This window comes from Biomphalaria glabrata, chromosome 1, assembly GCF_947242115.1.
Source record: "Biomphalaria glabrata chromosome 1, xgBioGlab47.1, whole genome shotgun sequence".
In the NCBI taxonomy this organism is placed as follows: domain Eukaryota; kingdom Metazoa; phylum Mollusca; class Gastropoda; family Planorbidae; genus Biomphalaria; species Biomphalaria glabrata.
Genome location: NC_074711.1, coordinates 7345383 through 7365924, shown reverse-complemented (window position 1 = coordinate 7365924; position 20542 = coordinate 7345383). Strand labels below are relative to the sequence as shown.

The 20542-nt window shown below is 33.4% G+C and overlaps 1 protein-coding gene across 3 annotated transcripts; it reads left to right on the top strand.

The window, feature by feature from the left end:
• Positions 1-890: 890 nt before the first annotated feature.
• LOC106068419 (peroxisomal bifunctional enzyme-like) lies at positions 891-19003 on the top strand. Of its 3 annotated transcripts, none has more exons than XM_013227767.2 (19): positions 891-1009; positions 1860-1932; positions 2792-2931; positions 3338-3476; positions 4193-4349; positions 5260-5389; positions 6120-6169; positions 6329-6475; positions 6574-6726; positions 7160-7303; positions 8800-8919; positions 10766-10918; positions 11685-11750; positions 12018-12120; positions 12451-12597; positions 13171-13295; positions 15423-15520; positions 16368-16477; positions 17159-19003. In XM_013227767.2, the coding sequence occupies exons 2-19, from the start codon at positions 1862-1864 to the stop codon at positions 17263-17265; spliced, it is 2160 nt and encodes a 719-aa protein (XP_013083221.2). In that variant the 5' UTR covers positions 891-1009; positions 1860-1861; the 3' UTR covers positions 17266-19003. The 3 variants fall into 3 exon arrangements, with proteins under 3 accessions (XP_013083221.2, XP_013083219.2, XP_013083220.2); XM_013227765.2 differs by having other exon boundaries at positions 1851-1932; XM_013227766.2 differs by having other exon boundaries at positions 916-1041; positions 1851-1932.
• Positions 19004-20542: the final 1539 nt, after the last annotated feature.

The window sequence follows — 20542 nt, the reverse complement described above, 5'->3', positions numbered from 1 at the left end:
AAAGATTAAATCAGATTTTCAATACGGTAGCTTTTAGTGTTGTTGTTTTTTATCTAAACGTGACGCACAGGCCGAACAACAGACAAAACTCACAAAAATAATCGCTTTTATCCTGGCGGGGGCACTAATTTAAAAAATAAATAAAATCTGATTATTTAAAAATTTTGCGGGAATTAGTTTAGTACCATGTAATGCCGCGGCGTTACGCTACTGCACGAAAATTGCTGCATTTAAAGTCGCTTGCATAATTAATTTTATAAACTAAACAGTTTGCTTTTAGAAAACAAAAAGTAGCCGTTGCCCCTAAACTTTGCAAGCCGCATCGCATGGTGAAATAATAGTTTTCATTTCTCTTCTACTTTTTGAGATCTGAGTGTGACAGACGGACATTTTGCACAAACCTAATAGATCTAGCGGCTTTTCCCCCTTACGGAGGCCGCTAAAAAAAGCAGCAAAAAAAAAAAAAAAAAACACGTAATTTATTTAAAACCTAGTGTACTCCAACAATAACATTGGGCACAAGTTTAGATATTTCTTCTATTAAAAAAAATAATTGTTTCTGAGTTCTGTGCGAGGCCACTAGATTCTACCAATTGGCGACCCTAAGCGGCTGCCTACTTTGCCGGGCCTGCAAGCTGGAGGCTACCAACCAGCATAGCTGTTGAATGATAAGTAGTGCATCTAGAATCTAGACTGTCAACTCAGGCTTCCTGCAGAACATGGTTACTTGTAAGGTAGTTTTGCCAGCGTGGGTCCATTATGGAGCGGTTGTGTGCTGCATATATTACGCTAATTCCTGGGTCAATTTCGACACCCTCGTCACAGACCTATATAATATATTTATATGTCTAAGGGACCACTCTTGTGTACTGGTAGGGTTAAAGTGCAGATAAGTTCAAAGGTTATAAAGTTGTATACAACGAGAAGAAAACTGCTTGAGTTGAGTTGCTTCACTTCAGACTCCTTTAAATAAAATATAAAAGTCTCAGACCACGACTCTCTGACTCGAGTAATCTGAAATAGATCTAGTTATAATATGGTGTACATTACCCAATTTAAATAGTTTAAATATATACTTAAATATACTATAGACTATTTCTTTATCTATTACTATACACAGTATAGACAGTTATATTAAGACAGTCTTAGACTTAGACAGTATACCACACTAAGTGACAGTAGTAACAGTATAATCTGAGTATAATAATTAGATCTATAATACAAACTAATATTTATATATTACTACTAATAATAAGTATAGAGTAGACTTGTCATAGTGTTTATAGCTACTAATAGTATCTAGATTAAGATTAGTCTACTAAGTACTATATTGTATAGATTTAATATATATACTTTATATAGCACTACTATACTACTTTATTGTATAGATTTACTTGATGTAGACTTTTAAACCTAATCTAGCTAGATGCACTGAAATAAAAGTAAAAAATATCTAAAGAAGTAAATTTAGAATAAGATCTAGATTTAGAAGTAACGCTTCAATTGTAATATTGCTGTAAATCTATGGGAAACAACGCATCGAAGGGAGCCAGAAAAGATATATATATAGAGAGAAAACCATCATATCTACTTCAGCGTAAATCTTATGTCAATAAAATGGCTTCTGTCATTGTCAATTTATCTCTTCTCAGAGCCTTTTTTTTCCTTAACTGATTAATTTTGTTTAATTAAAAAAAATAATTTAATTGTTAAATGTAGCTTTAATTTTATTTTTTCAAGTTTTAAATTATTATTGACTTAGTTATAAATTAATGTTTCAGAATTATATATAAATAAACTGTAATTATAATAATTGATATATTTATATAAAATAGTACTTTCACTTTTAGACACAATAGAAATGGTGGACTACAGAGTTGATAACCAGTTTGCAGTGCTAGAAATTAATAATCCTCCAGTCAATGCTTTAAGGTAAAATAGAGCTAACTTTTATGGATAGTGTTCATAATCAATATAAGATATTGTTGTAAACTTAAAGCAGGCAACTCAATGAATGGTTAACAGTAACATGTGTATTTATTAACAATAACCAAGCACACACAGTGACTTCAACCTTCAAAACACTTAGAGTCTTGCCCTGAGTTCAAACAGTCTTTTCCTACCAAACCTTAATACAGACCAACAAAATCCTTCCCAGTGTTGATACAGGTCATATTCCAGTCCTCATGTAGAAAGAAGGATGGCTTTTTAATTTCAAACACCTCCGACCATATCTCTTCTAATCACTTTAGCCAAATCTCAGCTCTCTCTCTTTGCTCATCTAAACAGTCCATCCAACTCCACTGATGAACAGTTTGCTAGTGCACACCATAATTGCCTGTGCAGAGTTATTACCATATTTAGCTTGCTGATGTTAAAGTAAAAAAAAAAAAACAACAAATAAAATAATTGTGTATTTTATTTATCCAATGAAGACAAATCAAAACTTGAGGGATGTAAATTTTGTTCAGAGTTCTTCACATTGAAAAAAAAAACCAATTTTAAAAAGTGACTTTTATTTGAAATTAAATATTTTGTAAATTGCATCAACCGATTTCTTAGACCACCTTAATGATCTTCTTCTTATCTTATCTTATAAAATACAGACGTTACTTCAAAAAAGAAGAAGATTACTTCTTATGCATCATGCATCTAGTCATGCATGTTAACCAGCGACTTAAATTATTAAATGAGGTCCTGATGTGGACCAATTGACTGGAACCCTGGTTTTACATCTTTCTAAATCTTATTATTTATTATAGATTCTCTTAATTTTTTTTTTGTCTTCTAGTTCTGATGTAACCATTGGCTTGTATGATGGAATATTAAAAGCATTGCAAGATGATTCTGTACAAGCTGTTATAATCATTGGTAAAGGGAAAGTATTCTGTGCAGGAGCTGATATCACAGCGTTCTCCAAACCTATTAAAGGTAATCTTACCTGTAGTACAGTTTATACCAAGTTCAATACAATATGATTAGTTAGTTTAAACATAGCGAGACAGTTAGAGTTTGAAAAGGGAGATAATTAAACATGTAAATGTCATGGATTGTATTAATCTCATTATCTAACGAGAAGTTATTTTAAGTTTCATGACTCAGCCCCATCTAAATGTTGGTTAGGATAAGATCTTATAAATTATAGACATTCCTTTAATACAGAAAATATCAACAAGCTAGGTGTATCTGTTTGTACAAACAACCTATATAAGCAATGACAACAGTAAATCCTAAACGTACAAATCTTTACTTAAAACATTTTTAGTATTATATTATAAAATCAAAGAAGAAAAAATGTAGACTTTGTTTAAATGGAAATCTGTTTCATATACTCAAGGGCTTGGGATAACAGACGTTGGCCATGCAATAGAATCAAGTAGCAAGCCTGTGATCAGTGCTGTATATGGAGTAGCCTTAGGGGGAGGACTTGAAATAGCACTCTTTTGTCATTACAGAATCTCGGATAAGAAAGCAAAGTAAGACATTCTTATATAATTAAACTTATTCAAACTTATTTAAATAATGTAATTATTAAAGAAACAAACAAATGTTTCTTTCAATAATTATGTTTTCATATTTGTTTAACTTTAATCTTTTAAAGTAAAGTTATTTGTTTGTAAAATGTTTTACATGTTTTGGATGCTCCTTTAGAGTCAAAGATAGTTTACTTCCTAGCCCAAACCTCGAGCAGGACGATTGTGTATGGGAACGGGCAGTGTTTGAACCCTGGACCATCGATAAGTTTGAATGACAGTCCAGCGAGCAAACTGCACAATCCAATATTTATTTAAGAAATGTATTATCTTTACTGTTGCTAGCTTAAGAGGATGTTAGAACAATAGTCTATTAGTAAAGTTCTGTCTCTAAATGAAAACCTTTTAAATATTTAATTAATATTAATTGTTCTTGTTACATGACACCCTCATTAACCATGGGCCACAGAAACAGTTGACCTTTATATCCTCTGCCCTATAGATCACAAGCTCTGAAAGGGGAACTAATTAATATTAATAACTAAATTAACAATTACACTGTAAGTTAGTTTTTAAAAATCTAGCGTTTTAAAATTTTGACCAAAGAAAAAAAAGAGCATACAAGACTTGTGCTAATTAAATTGATCAGAATGATCTTCTTTTACAAAAACAGCTTTTGTAGTCCAGGTAATAGTTCCTAATTTTAAATTCATTCCTAGATTTGGTTTCCCCGAGGTTCAACTTGGTCTTTTGCCTGGTGCTGAAGGAACTATTCGTCTCCCAAGACTGACTGGATTGCCAGTTGCTATGGAGATCATTACTTCTGGCAGACAACTAGGTGCACAAGAAGCTGTGAAGTATGGAATAGTTGATAAGGTGGTTATTATAGTGAAATATTTTTTTCTAAGATTTTCTCTTCCTTTGAAACTGCTTTTCGAAGTGTAGAAAATTTATTTGCTTCTAATTATAAGAATTCCTTGTTTTATAATGGTTTCTTAAATAAGCTGATAAATAAATAAAAAAATTTTATAAACAAACATTTACACATTTGAAGTTTAATCCTTTCTTACCATCTAAAAACAACAACTTTACTTATTTGTATTTAAATGCAACATTAGACTAAATGCTTCAAAATAGCTTTTACCTTCTCTGAAGTTTGCAAATGATCGCATCATTTACGTTTTGTGAGTGGAGATCATGGAACTTGAAACTTATAATGTGTTTCTAAATTTGTTAATAGAGATTTCTTGTGGACTGGACTTTCTTTTAATGCCTGAAAGGAAAAAGAAATGTACCCCCATTCAGACCTTGCGATCTGTAGGACAGATATAAAGGTCATCTGTTTCTTTAGTCAACAGTCAACAAGGAACAGTGTGACAATGTCCAACCACCATTACTTTACACAGAAAATGTCAAATTAGATTGGGTAGACTCAGATGCGTCCTAAATTTAAAAATTTCAGCCTTCACCCGAGATTCAAATCCAAGACCCCTCAGTTTGGAAGCCCAAGTGCATTATCATTCAGTTGCTATGCCTCCTTTAATGTCTTAGTCTGAGTCAAATGATAAGATTTATGTCAGAAACATTGGTTTCAAGCTCTGGGTTCTTTAACATTAATTAACGAATTACTTTTATACATTAACATTTTATTTATATAAGATAAGATAATTTTATTGGTCCAAACAAATGGAAATTCAGTTTAACTACAATGGTCCACGTCAGCATTACCATCTGTTTATTAATAATTCTGTGTTTTAAAATGACTTATTCTTATTAAATTGATCAGATTGTTGAGAATGATCTTCTTCAAGAGGCAAAAACTTTTGCAACAAGCATTATTGGAAAGCCGCTTGACTCACTAAGGCTGCGGACAAAAAAAGTGAAAAATGCTGATCTTGTGGACAAATACTATGATGGTATAAATTTTTAAATTCATTATTTAGTTGTTTTTTTTAGTCCAAAGATGTTTTTTCTTAAGAAAAAATAAAATTGTGTACACTGGTTTAATGAAGTTAGGCATATAAGGTAAATGTCATCCGTTTCTATAGCCTGAGTGTGTTTTTATTTTCCCTAGCAAATGTCAGGTGTTCATTAGACTCTGGGACATGCTAAAAAACTAAATATAAATCTAAGACTCATTGGTTCAGAGGCCAAATGCTTTACCACTCAACCACAATGCCTCCATTCTAATGAAAATAATGTTAAATGTAATTTCATTTTTTTTTAGTTGCAATAGAAATGTTCTGTAGTTCTCTTGAAATAAAAGTCAATGTGGCTTATCAGTTTACAACAAATTGAAAAGTTCTTGTCTTAATTGGAAAAAGTTTTATTGTCCCTGAAACAAAACCTTTGCCCATATTCAAAATAGATAATCTCCAGTTCACTTGTACTAAGAGACATAGCATCTATTAGGAACTTTACTCACTTGTATTCTTGTGACTGCTATAGAAGCTTAATAATATAATAATAAAAGAACTCTTCTCTTGAAACTTGAGACACCTTGGTTCAGAGGCCATGCACGTGATCACTCAATCACCAACTCCCAAAGAATCCATTTAATGAAAATAAGTTTAGGAAAAAAATTGTTAAAAAAATTATTATAATCATTTCAATGATGTAAAAATCAAGTCTAAATATTTTTTCCAGATGCATTGAAAGAAGTAAAAAGAAAGTATAAAGGATTGATTGCTCCTGTGGTAAAACATTTTCTTCATTTGCTTTCATACGATTCCTTGTGGTCAGTTCAAATTGACAAATTGATTAGATTCTTAATTTTAAGTTTTTAATGGACAAGATAATTGACATTTTCATATTCTGTATTTATTAATTTCTTAATCATTGTCCAATATTACTAGAGTTGTTTGAAGACAATAAGAGGCTCAGCCAAGCTTCCATACGATGCAGCAGCCCAGTTGGAGAGAAGTTTATTTACTGAACTGATTACTAGCTCACAGTCAGCTGCTTTAAGATATTCTTTCTTTGCTGAACGCTCAGCGGCTAAGGTAATTTTACTGTTTTCTCAAAATTTACATTGTTCTTAATATTTACTTTTTAGCTAGAGATTGCATAATACTAAAAAAAAAAGTATGTCTATCTCTAGTGGAGACTTCCCAATGGTGCCAGCTCAGCTAACACAAAGCCAGGAACTGTAGGATCTGCTGCAGTCATAGGTGCAGGAACGATGGGCTCTGGTATAGCCGTTTGTCTTCTCAGAGCAGGGATCCCAGTTACACTTGTGGAGCAAAATGAAAAGGTTTCATTTGTATTTGATTTTTCTTTCCCTTTGATTTAGAGTTAAAACAGTTTATGTCAGTGAACTTTAAAATTTTTTTGCTGAAATATTTTACAAACTAAATATTTAACACACTTAAAATGGGCTCTTACCTACAAATGGATGGCTGCCTGGTTGTGCGGTTAGTGCGCTGGACTGCCGTTCAGATTTATGGATGGTCCAGGGTTCAAACCCTGCCCGCTCCCATCCCCCCGTCGTCCTGCGGGAGGTTTGGACTAGGAAGTAATTATCTTCAACTCTAAAAGGAACATCCGAAACATGTAAAACATTTTACAAACAAACAAAATGTTTATTAATTTGATTACAATATTCATATATTTTGTGAAAAAATAAATGCCATTTCAAATTTTACATTTGATTTGATTATTATAAAATATTTGTCCTTTTGTTTCAGCTGTTGAAAGCAGCTCAGACTAATATTGACCAGATTTTTAGAGGAAGTGTTCAGCTTGGCAAAATGACCTTAGAAAAACGTCAAGAGTGTTTGCGTATGTTACAAGGGACAGCACAGCTAGAGAAAGTGAAAGATGTTGACATTGTAATTAACTTTGACAATTCATTTTTGTGCCTTAGTTAAAAGATCTTAGTGAATTTTGTGTATAGAGTCTCTTTAAACATCTATATATATAATTCTCCTCTTCCCTCAAGAGTTTGGACGAGAAGTAGAAGGAAAGGAAAGATCACTCTCTTATTTCTGCGGATAGTCACCCCACGAAAAAACAAGAGGGGGGGGGGGGAACAAGTGGGTATTCACACGTCAATACGGATGGATGTGCTCTGGACTGTCAAACCCTGACCGCTCCCATCCCCCTTCGTCCTGCGGGAGGTTTGGACTAGGAAGTAAACTATCCTCAACTCTTAAGGAACATCCGAAACAAGTAAAATATTTTACAAGCAAACATTTTACAAACACTAATTAGCAGCGCAGGACTTAACCATTGTGACCGAGAGAATTCATGGAAAGAGAACAAGTAATCTATTATGTATATTTACAGGTCACTAAATAGCAGAGCCGAACTTAACCATTGTGGGGCCCTATGCGAAACGGATTTCGCGGGGCCAAGTTTGGGTAGGGAAGCGGATAATAAGTGAAATTTAAGAGTTTGTATTAGAAAATAAATTCATCTATGCATTTTATTCATTCTTTACTACGTACAGAATTACTTTACGAGCCTTGCGTGTAGCAAAGTCATACAGTATATCATAATAATTCTGTTTCCTACATTGATCACGCTCAATAGCATGAATTACCAAATGTTTCAATCTATCTTTGAAAATTGTTGACCTCAAGTAATTCTTCATTAGTTTGAGGCGCGAGAAGCTTCTTTCACCAGATTACACGTTTTTATCTATCGCACGTTGGATTGGTGTTTTCCATATTGTTTGACACCCCAAAATGACAACTTTGGTCTATATATTTCCATATATTTTATGGACTTTTCCATATATTTTGCAATTTTGGGAGATTTCCAGGAGCTCCTGGTAAATCAACAGGAGAGCGCGGGAAATCTGTTTTAAGTTGTAAAATGGTTTAATTTATTAATTTATACACCTTGAATTAGCGCGGGTCCTATGAAAGTGCGGGGCCCACTGAGGTTACATAGGTTGCAGTGGCCTAAGGTGGACTAGTTGTCTTTATTTGCTTGTAACTATTCAGTTTTACTATCATCTGTTATGCTTCCAAGTGCACATATTTCTGCCATAAAAGTGTGAAACTGTTAGGACATGTTAAATGTGATAATAGTTTAGCTGTGGATGGAAGAAAGTAGAATAAAAACCATTCTAGAACTAGGCAAAAGGATGTGATTAACAAACCTTCTACTCCTTTCATAGCACTGATCTTCTTGTATAAGATATTTTTTCAACAAATATACTTAAACCAGGCCTTCAGCCACCTAACAGATGATTTCATTGCACAATTATTCATGTTGTCCTTTTTTTTTTTTTAATATTTATATTAAGATATATGAATATATGTGGCTGTGTAAATTTTTTAGGCGGCTTAAAAATATATGTATATTTTCATGTGGCCAGGTAATTGAAGCAATTTTCGAGAACCTCAAATTAAAGCAAGAAGTTTTTGCCAAGTTGGATAAAATATGCAAACCAACTGCATTTCTTTGTTCCAATACTTCAACATTGGACATTGACAAGGTAAATAATTGTAAATAAAAAGTACAAACGTAAATCATTTTAATAATTACATGATAGTAATAATTACATTATAGTAGTACAAGAAAATGGAATTCAAAAACTATTAGCCAACACCAAACCAAATGAAGCTTCTGGACCTGATGGTATTCCAGCTAGATTACTCAAAGAACTAAGTAATGAGCTAGCCCCAGTGTTCAAAATACTCTTTCAGGCTTCACTTAACCAGGGCAGAGTACCAAAGGACTGGAAAGAAGCTAATGTCACCCCCCTATTTAAAAAAGGAGAAAAATCTGACCCAGGAAACTACAGACCAGTATCACTTACCAGCATCACATGTAAAATCCTAGAACACATAATATGTAACAACATCATAAACCACTTAGACAAACATAATGTCCTCACACCATACCAACATGGCTTTAGGAAATATAGATCATGTGAAACACAACTAATAGGACTAATTGATGATTTTTCAAAAGGTTTAGATAATAGTGAACAAATAGATGCTATCTTACTAGATTTTTCTAAGGCTTTTGACAAAGTTCACCACCATAGTTTGCTTAAAAAATTAAAATATTTCGGCATTAATGGTCCACTGCATCAGTGGATTAAAGACTTTCTGATAGGGAGAGAACAAACTGTAATAATAAATGGCTCTAAATCAACACCGATAACAGTAAACTCAGGTGTACCTCAAGGAACAGTCTTGGGTCCACTACTATTTTTAATTTACATAAATGATTTACCAAATTGCATTACTTCAGGAACAAAAGTCAGATTATTTGCAGACGATTGCATAATATATAGAACAATAAAAACAACACAAGACACAGATATTTTACAAAGAGAATTAGATGAATTACAGAAATGGGAATCAAATTGGAGCATGTCTTTCCACCCAGAAAAATGTCAGTTGTTAAGACTAACAAAAAAACTAAAACAAATTAATTCCACTTATCTTATTCATGGCAAACCAGTAACACAGACTAAAAACGCAAAATACCTAGGTGTTATAATAAATGAAAAACTGTCATGGAATCCACATATTGATGAAACTACAAAAAAATCAAACAAAGCATTAGGATTTATTAAAAGAAATTTCTATAAATCAAATAAGAACATAAAACTAAAATGTTATTTAACCTTGGTTAGGCCAATAATAGAATATGCATCCTCTGTTTGGGACCCCTCAACTCAAGAAAACATTAAGAAACTAGAACAGACACAAAATAGAGCAGTGCGATTCATAACAAACGAATATTCACATTTGACTAGAGTAACTCCTTTAGTAAAATCACTAAATTTAGAAAGCCTTCAGGACAGAAGGCTCAAAAGTAAAGTAGCAATAATACATAAAACACTGAACCATAATCTTCAAATACAAAAACAAAATTTAATAAAATACTCTGAAAGACACAAAGATAAAGGCACATTCCTCGTCCCATATGCTAGGACAAATTTGTACAAATACTCCTTCTTCCCTAGTGCTATTAGAGCATGGAATGGGTTGCCTGAGCTAGCCAGGAAAACCAGTGACTTGGCAGAATTTAAGTCATTGGTTAATATGCATGACTAAATGCATGACGCGTAGGACGTAATCATCTTCTTTTTTGAAGTAACGTCTGTATTATATAAGATAAGATAAGATAAGATGACCAGTAATTAAAACTTAAAAATAATTTGCATTGAATTTCATTAATGTCCATATAAAGTAAATGATAATAATAATTAATAATATATCTGTTCATTAACTTTATGAAAAGATTTATACCAAAACTGTATTGTTCATGTTTGCTAAAATATTGATTACCGTACATAGAAAGTTTAATCTGTTCATATTTGTCAGATTGCTTCAGCAACCTCAAGGCCAGACAAAGTTGCAGGCACTCACTTTTTCGCTCCAGCGCATATAATGAGATTGGTGGAAAATGTTTATGGTTCAAAGACATCTCCAGAAACAGTTGCCACAGTTATGGAACTAGGCAGGAAAATAGGAAAGGTTTGATTCCCAATTAGTTAATGCTCTTATTGAAAATTTGAATGACTTTTTATACAAGTTTTAGCACAATTCACTAATCTATTTTACTTTGTGCAATATTCATTCTGAATAGAGATGCCACTTTGCAAAGCTAGATGTAGACTATCTACTATAGAAATAATCTTTGCTTTGTTTTACAAGTTTCAAATGTTTCTTCATAAATGACATCCTGAGTCCAAACTTTCTGCAGGGCAATAGCTATCGGAATAAGATAGGGTTTGAATTCAGGACAGTCCATAGTGCATACCACATGAACAGGCAGCAGCCTGTTTTTGATCTTTTGATTTGAAGACATTGCTTCATTATTTCATCATCAATAATTCATTCTGAGTTGTTTGAATGTTAAGGAGTTTCCAGCGGAGCTTAAAGTTTAATTGAGTGCCATCAACAGCTAGGTTGATGATGGAGACTTGGAAAAAGTAAAGTGTGTCCCAAAGCCCTGAGGGTATGACACATTTTTGCATGGTGTGTCAAAGGCAATAAATGCTAGCAACAGCTTTCTTTAAGCTTTTGTTTACATCCCTAGTAATAGTCAGTTGTCCATTAGAGTTTGTAGGGCTCAAGATTGTCCCGAAATTCAAATCTCATCTAAACTGTAATTTTAACTCAAGTCCTCTTAGTTCTGCACTTATCTACTCTAAGACCATTCATAATTTTTGTGTATGCTTTAAATAAGTGAACATTTCATTTATCATACTAAATCTGTAAATCTATTAACTTTAAACAGGTTTCTGTACTTTCAAAAACTTGTGATGGATTTATTGCTAACAGAATGAACAAAATTGGTGTCGAGGTAAACAATAGTTTTGATGATTAGTTGTGCTGTGTTGAGGTTTGATTAATATTCACATTATCGTTCTTAAATGTTGAAATTTAAGATCAACATTCATTGACAGTTTTAATAAAAACTAAATTTCTCATTGATTTGCATTTAAATTTTTAACACACAAAAAAGGATTAAATTACCATATATAAACATTTTTAAATTGAAAAAGATACTAGAAGTAATAATCAGTGGCTTGCTACATGAAATAACTTATGATTTTTCTTTTAAACCTAGGCGGTGTATTTAGTAGAAGAGGGAGCCTCACCTTATGATATTGATCAGATCATGGAAGACTTTGGAATGAGCATGGGCGTGTTTAAAGTCTTAGATTTGTCAGGCAGGTTTTTAAAATACTTTCTAAATAATTCTTGTTTAAAAGTTGTTTGTAGTTATTGCCAACTAAGTTTACAGTAAATTTAACCCATTAAAAGAAAAGAAAAAAAAAGTAATTTCCCTTTTAGGTTTGAATCTGGCTGTGCAGGCTGGTTTTGATATGAAGTTAATTAGTTTTTGCGTTGCGCTTGACTAACTAGTTTTTATTTTGTCAGTCCTGTATAAGTGTCATAGGAAAAAAATCCCTTATTGTCTTAAAAATAGTAAAATTTGTATTTTTTAAACCACTGTATAAAGTTGTTTAACACAGTGTTTGTGTATATATCTTGTTTAGGTTTAGATGTAGGTTGGCGTATCCGACAAGAACAAGCGAAAGCACTGGGAGTAAACCTTACCGCTGAAACGAAATATCTGAATGCGGAACGGTACTGTTCCTTACCTGACAAACTTTATGAACTAGGTCGAAATGGAATCAAAACAGGTACATATCCTCTAGTTGGATGATTCAGATAAATCTTAACCAAAAAAAAGTGATATAAGTAATTTTTATGACCTAATATGTTAAAAAAAAAGTTCTTTTAGAAGCAATTAAACCCATTGGTCAGGAAATATAATAGGCCAACTGTTTGTTTGCAAAGTTAGTCCCCATTAGGGCTTTATTCTCATTTAGGGCTTTATTCTCATTAGGGCTGTATTCTCATTAGGGCTGTATTCTCATTAGGGCTTTATTCTTTTACTCTTCCCACTAAATGTCGATTATATATTGCAGCTAACTCTTCCTAAGATGTCCTTAAATCCTTATACCAAATATTTGTTTTGAATGTGTTCTTATCTTCTGCAGAATAATGCTAATTTTCAATTTATCTATTAAAATTTTAGAATTACAATTACAATTACAATGTTAAATATATTTCACATTCTTTTCAACCAGTTCATTGGTATCAATGTTGGTTTCATTCGTTTTAATTATTTCTAGTGGCTCAGCAGGATTTAAGAAGAAAATTTTGGAACTAGTTTTGATTTTTAAAAATTAAACCCATCTACAATGTTGCAGGCCGAGGCTGGTACAGATATGATCCAGCCAATCCGAGGAAACCCATTCCAGACTTGGATGTCCTTGACATTATCCAAACTCACTGCCAGAATCTGGGAATTAAAAGAAGGGAGATTACTGCACAGGTTTCTGAATTTTTTTAATCCAGTGTTTTTATCCTAACTCAAACTTCTAGCACAACGTAATCCTTTTTCTGAGGTATTTTTTTTACATTAATGTGCTGTTTATAGCTCTGAAAATTCATGTTTTTAAAAAAAAGAGGATGATCTTCAGTTGAATTAGTATTGATATGTTTTTAAATGCCAAGCATACAGTTTATTACAAGATAAAATTAAGTAACATGAGCAGAGAATATTCTATATTTTCTAATCATTTACCAAAGTGTCCTTCAAACAGAACAACAATAATCAACCATCTTCATTTTCCCCAACAAATGTCCTGGTAGCCAACTCATCAAAACAGTGTAAACTAAACAATGTGGTTAAATCCTAAGTTAACTCTTTGGCTCCGCACCAACGCACAGGGCGTTGATTTTAAAAAAGGGGAAAAAAGTCGGACCAACGCTGGGGGCATCGGCTATTTCAAATTTTTTTTTTCGTTTCCATTTCTCCAATTCTTGTTTTTTATTGCTTAATGTTTATCTAGAATAGTTTCCCTTTGCTAAACATCCGGAATTTCCTTCATTTAACGTGTTTTTATTTTGTACGAAGTTTGTAAAGAGATGACATTTATTTTTTCTGTGTGCGTGTTTTTTTTTAATATGGAGCTTCAACCAAGGCCATATAAACTTTGTAGATCTAAATATTTCTTTGATAAAGAAGTATAAGAATTCAGATGACAGTGGTTTTGTTTCATCTGATGGTGATATTGATAAATCTAATTATATAGATCTAGATCTAGTAAATTAATTTATACTTATAGGTCTAGACCTAGGCCTAGGCCTAGTAATGATGAAGTTTATTAGCTGATGAAGCAGCTCCACCCCCAGCTAATGTTCAATGTAGATCTAGAACTAGTTTAGCTGTCTCTACATTATCTAGATCTAAATCTAATCAGATAGATGTAGATCTCTAGATCTATCATCTAGGCACTGAAACAGAACAATTTCAGATTTATTCCACCAAGAAATTGGATTGTCAACCTAGACTTAGTCAGCACTGCATCTATTGAGATGGAATGTTTTTTTCATTGACAATCACATTGTTGATAGTCTTGTTAGCTAAATAAATAGCTATGCTGACCATAGGATTAAATGGAACACCCCTGCTAGAATAAGATCCATTTTCAGAGAATGGAGACCTATAACTATAAAGAAAGACAGAGTATGTAAACACTTTGGGTCAGGGAGAACGGTTTATGTTTGCGCTGGATGGGAGTCGAACCCACACATTCATATTGACTGCTTCCATGAATATCACAACTAGAAGGAATATTTATATACTAAGTACATGAAGAACTTTAGAAGAAAATACTATAAATATATATATGCTGTACAGTTAGACTAGTTTTAGGGTAAAAGTGTTTTGTTCCAAGCGTGTTGCTTTTTTTATGGGCTTTTTCGTTAAAGTAGTGACATTGGATTATTAGTTCCAGTTTATTATTTTTTGCATCTATTGCTGTTTCTTTTGTGGTGTTCTGTAAACAAATGGATAACAATGAGAAAAAAAGATATTTCTATTCAATTTGAACAATAAATTTCTTTAAACATGCACTTGGATGGATATTTTCAATGTCAGTTGGTGAGTTTTTCATTTTTAATGTTTATATTCAAAACCCAAAATTACAAAAACAACATAATTTGCAAACTAGAAAACATAAGAAATGGAAAGAGCATCCATTTCTCTTTAATTCTATATCAAGTTTATTATTTTCCAATAATAAATAAAAAAGTTATACAAGTTATATCGAAGCAAAGTAGCGCACTCTGAAATGGCGGAAAAATTAATTCCGTCCAAAAGTGGCAAATAATTCCGAATTAATTCCAGAGCCAAAGAGTTAAAAAGGTCCATTATGATTTAAACAGATTGATTTACTTGATTCACCAACCAAATTTTAATTTCATTAAGCTTTGCATTTTGGCCTGTGAGGATCTTCAAATTTGCCACTGCTAGCACTGTACATCTTACATTCCCTTCATTTCACTGTTAGGTTGATTACTTTTTATATTTCTATATTGTTTGTTTGTATAAGTTATTTTCTTAATTTTTTAATTTATTTTCATGGAACATAACCTATATTTAACCCATATTTAGGAGGTTATTGAAAGGTGTCTATATGCCACAATCAATGAAGGATTCAAGATTCTAGAAGAGAATGTTGCAGAAAAACCAAGCGATATTGACGTCATTTGGTAAGGAAATCATAAGTTAATAACTTAAAAAAAACACTTTAAATTGATGTAATTTTGGTAATCTGCATTCAATGTCTTTATCTGAAGACAGTTATATTATATTTTCTGACAACATTTAGAACTCTGAAAGTAATTAGAAAAGAAATACATTTGTTAATGGAGAAATAATTGGGGGCACTCTTTGCAAAATTAGCTTCAGTATTTTACTTTGATACATCTCATCTCTTTATAAAAAAAACTCACATCATAAGTAATGTTACTTTCACAATTTTCAATAAAAACCCTGGATCGAAGGGATTTTTGTACACAGACCTAGTGCTTGGAATATGTACCCCAGACACAAAGATATAGGCACATGGAATGGGTTGCCTGAATCAGACAGGAAAACCAACAACTAAGCAGAGTGTAATTAATTGATTAACATGCATGACTAGATTGACACATGAAATGCGTAGGATGTAATTATCTTGTTTTTTAGAAGTAACATCTGTAATATATAAGATAAGATAAGATAGAGCATACCAACAATATAATATTTAGTGAATTAGACCATTGTACCCAGTATGTCATTGTAGGCAGCAAGCTTTTTCTATAAATGTTTCTAATGCCCCAGTCAATGCTGATGTTTGTATATAAGTTTTTCGTCCTTATTGCCGTCCACATGATCTTTGTGTATCTCTGTCTACATCTGCCATTTTTTAAAATTCTGGCCTGATAACTCTGAAGTGTCTGTAATATTTCATTGTAAGGACATGATAAATGTACCATTGATCTAGGCTAAATATGTTGAAGTTTATTATTTTTTAATTTTTTTTTTGTACTTTTAAAATATTCTGTTTGAATCTAGGCAATATGGCTTTGCATTCCCACGTTACAGAGGTGGCCCAATGTTCTACGCTAGTCAAGTGGGTCTGAGGAAAGTCTTTGAACGAATCTGCTATTATCATGCAACTTTTCGTAAGTCTTCCTGAATTAGCATTATAGTAATCACTTTAGTAGTTGGTAATATGTCTGTCCTATAAGGTGAGATTGGAGGTGTGATGGCTGAGGGGAAAAGCACTTGGCTTCCTAACTGAAGGGTGCCAGGCTCAAATCCTGGCAAAGACTGGTATTTTAATTTTAGGATCTTTATGTTGGTTCTTAGTCCACCCAGCTCTAATAGTTGGGGCGATTGGTCATTGTGCTGGCTACAATTGATACAGTATATAAGTAAAATTAAGAAATAATAATAATTAAGACTCTTTTAATGAAAAATACAGTTGTTTATTGGTGAGATAATGCACAAGTGACAAATCTCAATTCATATCGCCTCACATCGTGCTTTCTGTGCAGCAAAGGTCATCTATATAACATAATTTAGATCAATGCTGTCTAGTATTTTTGACTCCACATGAATAGCAAAATTACATCATTACGAGTTATATTTAATGTAAAAACAAATTTGGGACATTCATTGGGGGGGGGGGGGGGGGCGGGAGGACTTTTGATTTTGAACTCACCTCCCCCAACCCCTGCATTACAACTTTGGTTGTAGAATATATGTTTACAGTTGAACAACATTCATTTGAATGCTTTTTTGAAATATTGCACTATTACACACTGGAGTTGCACAATTCTAGCCTTTGTTTCTTATCTCAGCCTATTCAAAACACTGGCTACCTAGTGACCTGCTGAGAAAACTTGCAAGTAGTACTGATGAGATACCAATCAACCAATGGATGAACAATTGGTCAAGCAAACTTTAAGATTCCACATCGTCTGTGCACTGATTTAAGTCGCAATTATTAATTAAGCAGAAATTTATTTTTGAGCTACCATTGCAAATGAAAGACAAATAAGTAATGTTCAGAAGACTATCGCAAAACTCTATTTGAAGTTTTTAAAACTTTTAATTTTATTTATTTTGTTTAATTTTTTCAATGGCCCGGTATTACATTTGAATGTAAAATTGTCTACAGTGTCGTCTGTAAATAACAGCTGTTATTTCAAGTAAATAAATATATTTACTAGTGCTGGTGTATAAAATTAGACAGAGTACTTTTGTATTACTACCAAACTAAGACTTTCTATTCTCAACTGAATTCCAAGTGAGTCCAAAATTCGTTCTCTATGTAAAGGTTGCTAAGGGAATCAGACCCAAGGTACATTTTACAGAAATTCAGATTTTATTGAATGTGTATATGTGTGGGGCCCTGTAGCTGAGTGGTTTAGCATTTGGCTTCCAATCCTGGGATTCTGGACTCAAACTTGGTGAAGACTGGGATTTTTAGGATGTCCCTGAGTTCACCCAACTCTAATGGGTACCTGACTTTAGTTGGGTAAAAAGTAAAGGCCAAAGAAACAGATGATCTTAACATCGTCTGCCATATAGATCGCAAGATTTGAATAGGGAACTTAAACTTTTATATATATGTATTTGAGGAAATTGGTCAAAAACTTGAAAATGATCGTAACATTTACACCATATATGTCCTTACTGAATTCTGTGGTATTTGATCATGGTAATAAAATGTAAACTCGGAAATAGGTTCCATGAATGAATAATGTTTAAATGCGTTTTATTGTTTTTGTAATTGTATATAAAATTTGGCTATAAAAAAATATGCAGGCAATGTTAAAGCAGAGATCCATTATAAAATATTGTTGTTTTTTTTTCTTTATTTTTCAAATACAAGTATTTCATTTGTCATACAAGTAAGTGTATAATAGATTTCGATGTGTTCAATAAACACATCTCAGCTCATGTCAGGATTTGAACTTGATAGAAAGCAAAGTGGTTTATGCTACTCGGCCGCACATCCACCATTATGTATGTCCTTAATGCACCCTGTAAAATTTGATAATTGTAATTAAATTTATCGAAACTTAGAATTTGGTTATTAATATTAGTATAGTTTTGCACCTATAAATCCTTTTTTACAAAGCTTATATCAACTCACTCTGTCTGGTACAATTTTTTTACACACTATTCCATTCTCTGATTAATTTGGAGCTTTGCACAATCATTTGTTTTATCTAACAAAACACAAATCAACCAGAACATTAAGTAGTTAATTATTTGTTATTAATCATTATTTTTTTTTTGTATGAAACAAAGGAAATAAATGCTACATTGTGAGATTTGGCTTTATATGTGGAGTTATTCCCCTTATTACATTTTATGCAAGCTTTTTCTCCCACTTCCCACTCAGACCAAATTGAAATTTCACACAATTAAAGTCGATGACAATACATGAATCAATAAAAAAATTAACCAATCAGTTAATCAACTAGTGGTTATTTATTGATTTTGTTTCATATAAAAAAGGAGCTTATTCATGCAATATTAAGATATAAGATATATGCTAGTAATATTGCGGCTCTTCCCCTTTAGATAAGCTCTGTTTTTTTTTAATACTGTTGTTATATTTTGTTTGTTATTGTTATTGGATTAAGAACTATGGTTAAAAATAAACAGGCAAGCAAAGATAGTCTATACAATAATTTGTCATTGTAGTTGTTTTCCCATACAAGAAATGCACACATCCCACAATTATATAATAATTGATGATATCACTTCCATATCTGACATACATGTCTATAACGACTAAAAACAGTCGAATTAGAAGTTTGTATATGTCAGTGTTCAGTTTCTTGTTATTCAGGATAGAAATAAAGATTAAAAGTAAACATCATTCTTGGAGAACGGAAGGCAAAACATTATTTACAAAGCCTGTCACAAGGTTTGAATCAACAAAATGTACACTATATGGTACACTGTAGTTTACTTTGAGGCTGTGAGCCATGGGCTACAGGACAAGAAACAGAGAGAGAAAAAAAAAATCCCTTGACAAGAAAGAGTGTGTAACGTGTAAGACTGAGATATTTGCTTGAAGGCTCGTCCCAGCATCCTCACCATCTCTTACAATGCCGCCTTCGTTGTCTTGGTTACAGTTGGAGGATGGAAGTATCCCGGAAGTCATCCTTTATAATTACAACTCGCGATGGGTACAAGAACAACTGGCGATGGGTACAAGAACAACTCGCGATAGGTGCAAGAACAACTCGCGATAGGTACAAGAACAACTCGCGATAGGTGCAAGAACAACTCACGATAGGTACAAGAACAACTCGCGATAGGTACAAGAACAACTCGTGATGGGTGCAAGAACAACTCACGATAGGTACAAGAACAACTCGCGATAGGTACAAGAACAACTCGCGATAGGTGCAAGAACAACTCACGATAGGTACAAGAACAACTCGCGATAGGTACAAGAACAACTCGTGATGGGTGCAAGAACAACTCGCGATGGGTACAAGAACAACTCGTGATGGGTACAAGAACAGCTCGCGATGGGTACAAGAACAACTGGTGATGGGTACAAGAACAACTCGCGATGGGTACAAGAACAACTCGTGATGGGTGCAAGAACAACTCGTGATGGGTGCAAGAACAACTCGCGATGGGTGCAAGAACAACTGGCGATGGGTACAAGAACAACTCACGATGGGTACAAGAACAACTCGCGATGGGTGCAAGAACAACTGGCGATGGGTACAAGAACAACTGGCGATGGGTACAAGAACAACTCGCGATAGGCACAAGAACAACTCGCGATGGGTACAAGAACAACTCGCGATGGGTGCAAGAACAACTGGCGATGGGTACAAGAACAACTGGTGATAGGTACAAGAACAACTCGCGATGGGTGCAAGAACAACTGGCGATGGGTACAAGAACAACTGGCGATGGGTACAAGAACAACTCGCGATAGGCACAAGAACAACTCGCGATGGGTACAAGAACAACTCGCGATGGGTGCAAGAACAACTGGTGATGGGTACAAGAACAACTGGTGATAGGTACAAGAACAATTCACGATGGGTACAAGAACAACTCGCGATGGGTGCAAGAACAACTGGCGATGGGTACAAGAACAACTGGCGATGGGTACAAGAACAACTCGCGATAGGCACAAGAACAACTCGCGATGGGTACAAGAACAACTCGCGATGGGTGCAAGAACAACTCGCGATGGG

Coding starts and splice junctions, on each gene's coding strand:
- LOC106068419 (XM_013227767.2), top strand. CDS start 1,862: ATGGTGGACTACAGAGTTGATAACCAGTTTGCAGTGCTAGAAATTAAT. Junction 5,390..6,119: donor TGTGGACAAATACTATGATG/GTATAAATTTTT, acceptor TATTTTTTCCAG/ATGCATTGAAAGAAGTAAAA. Junction 15,521..16,367: donor AGCGATATTGACGTCATTTG/GTAAGGAAATCA, acceptor GTTTGAATCTAG/GCAATATGGCTTTGCATTCC.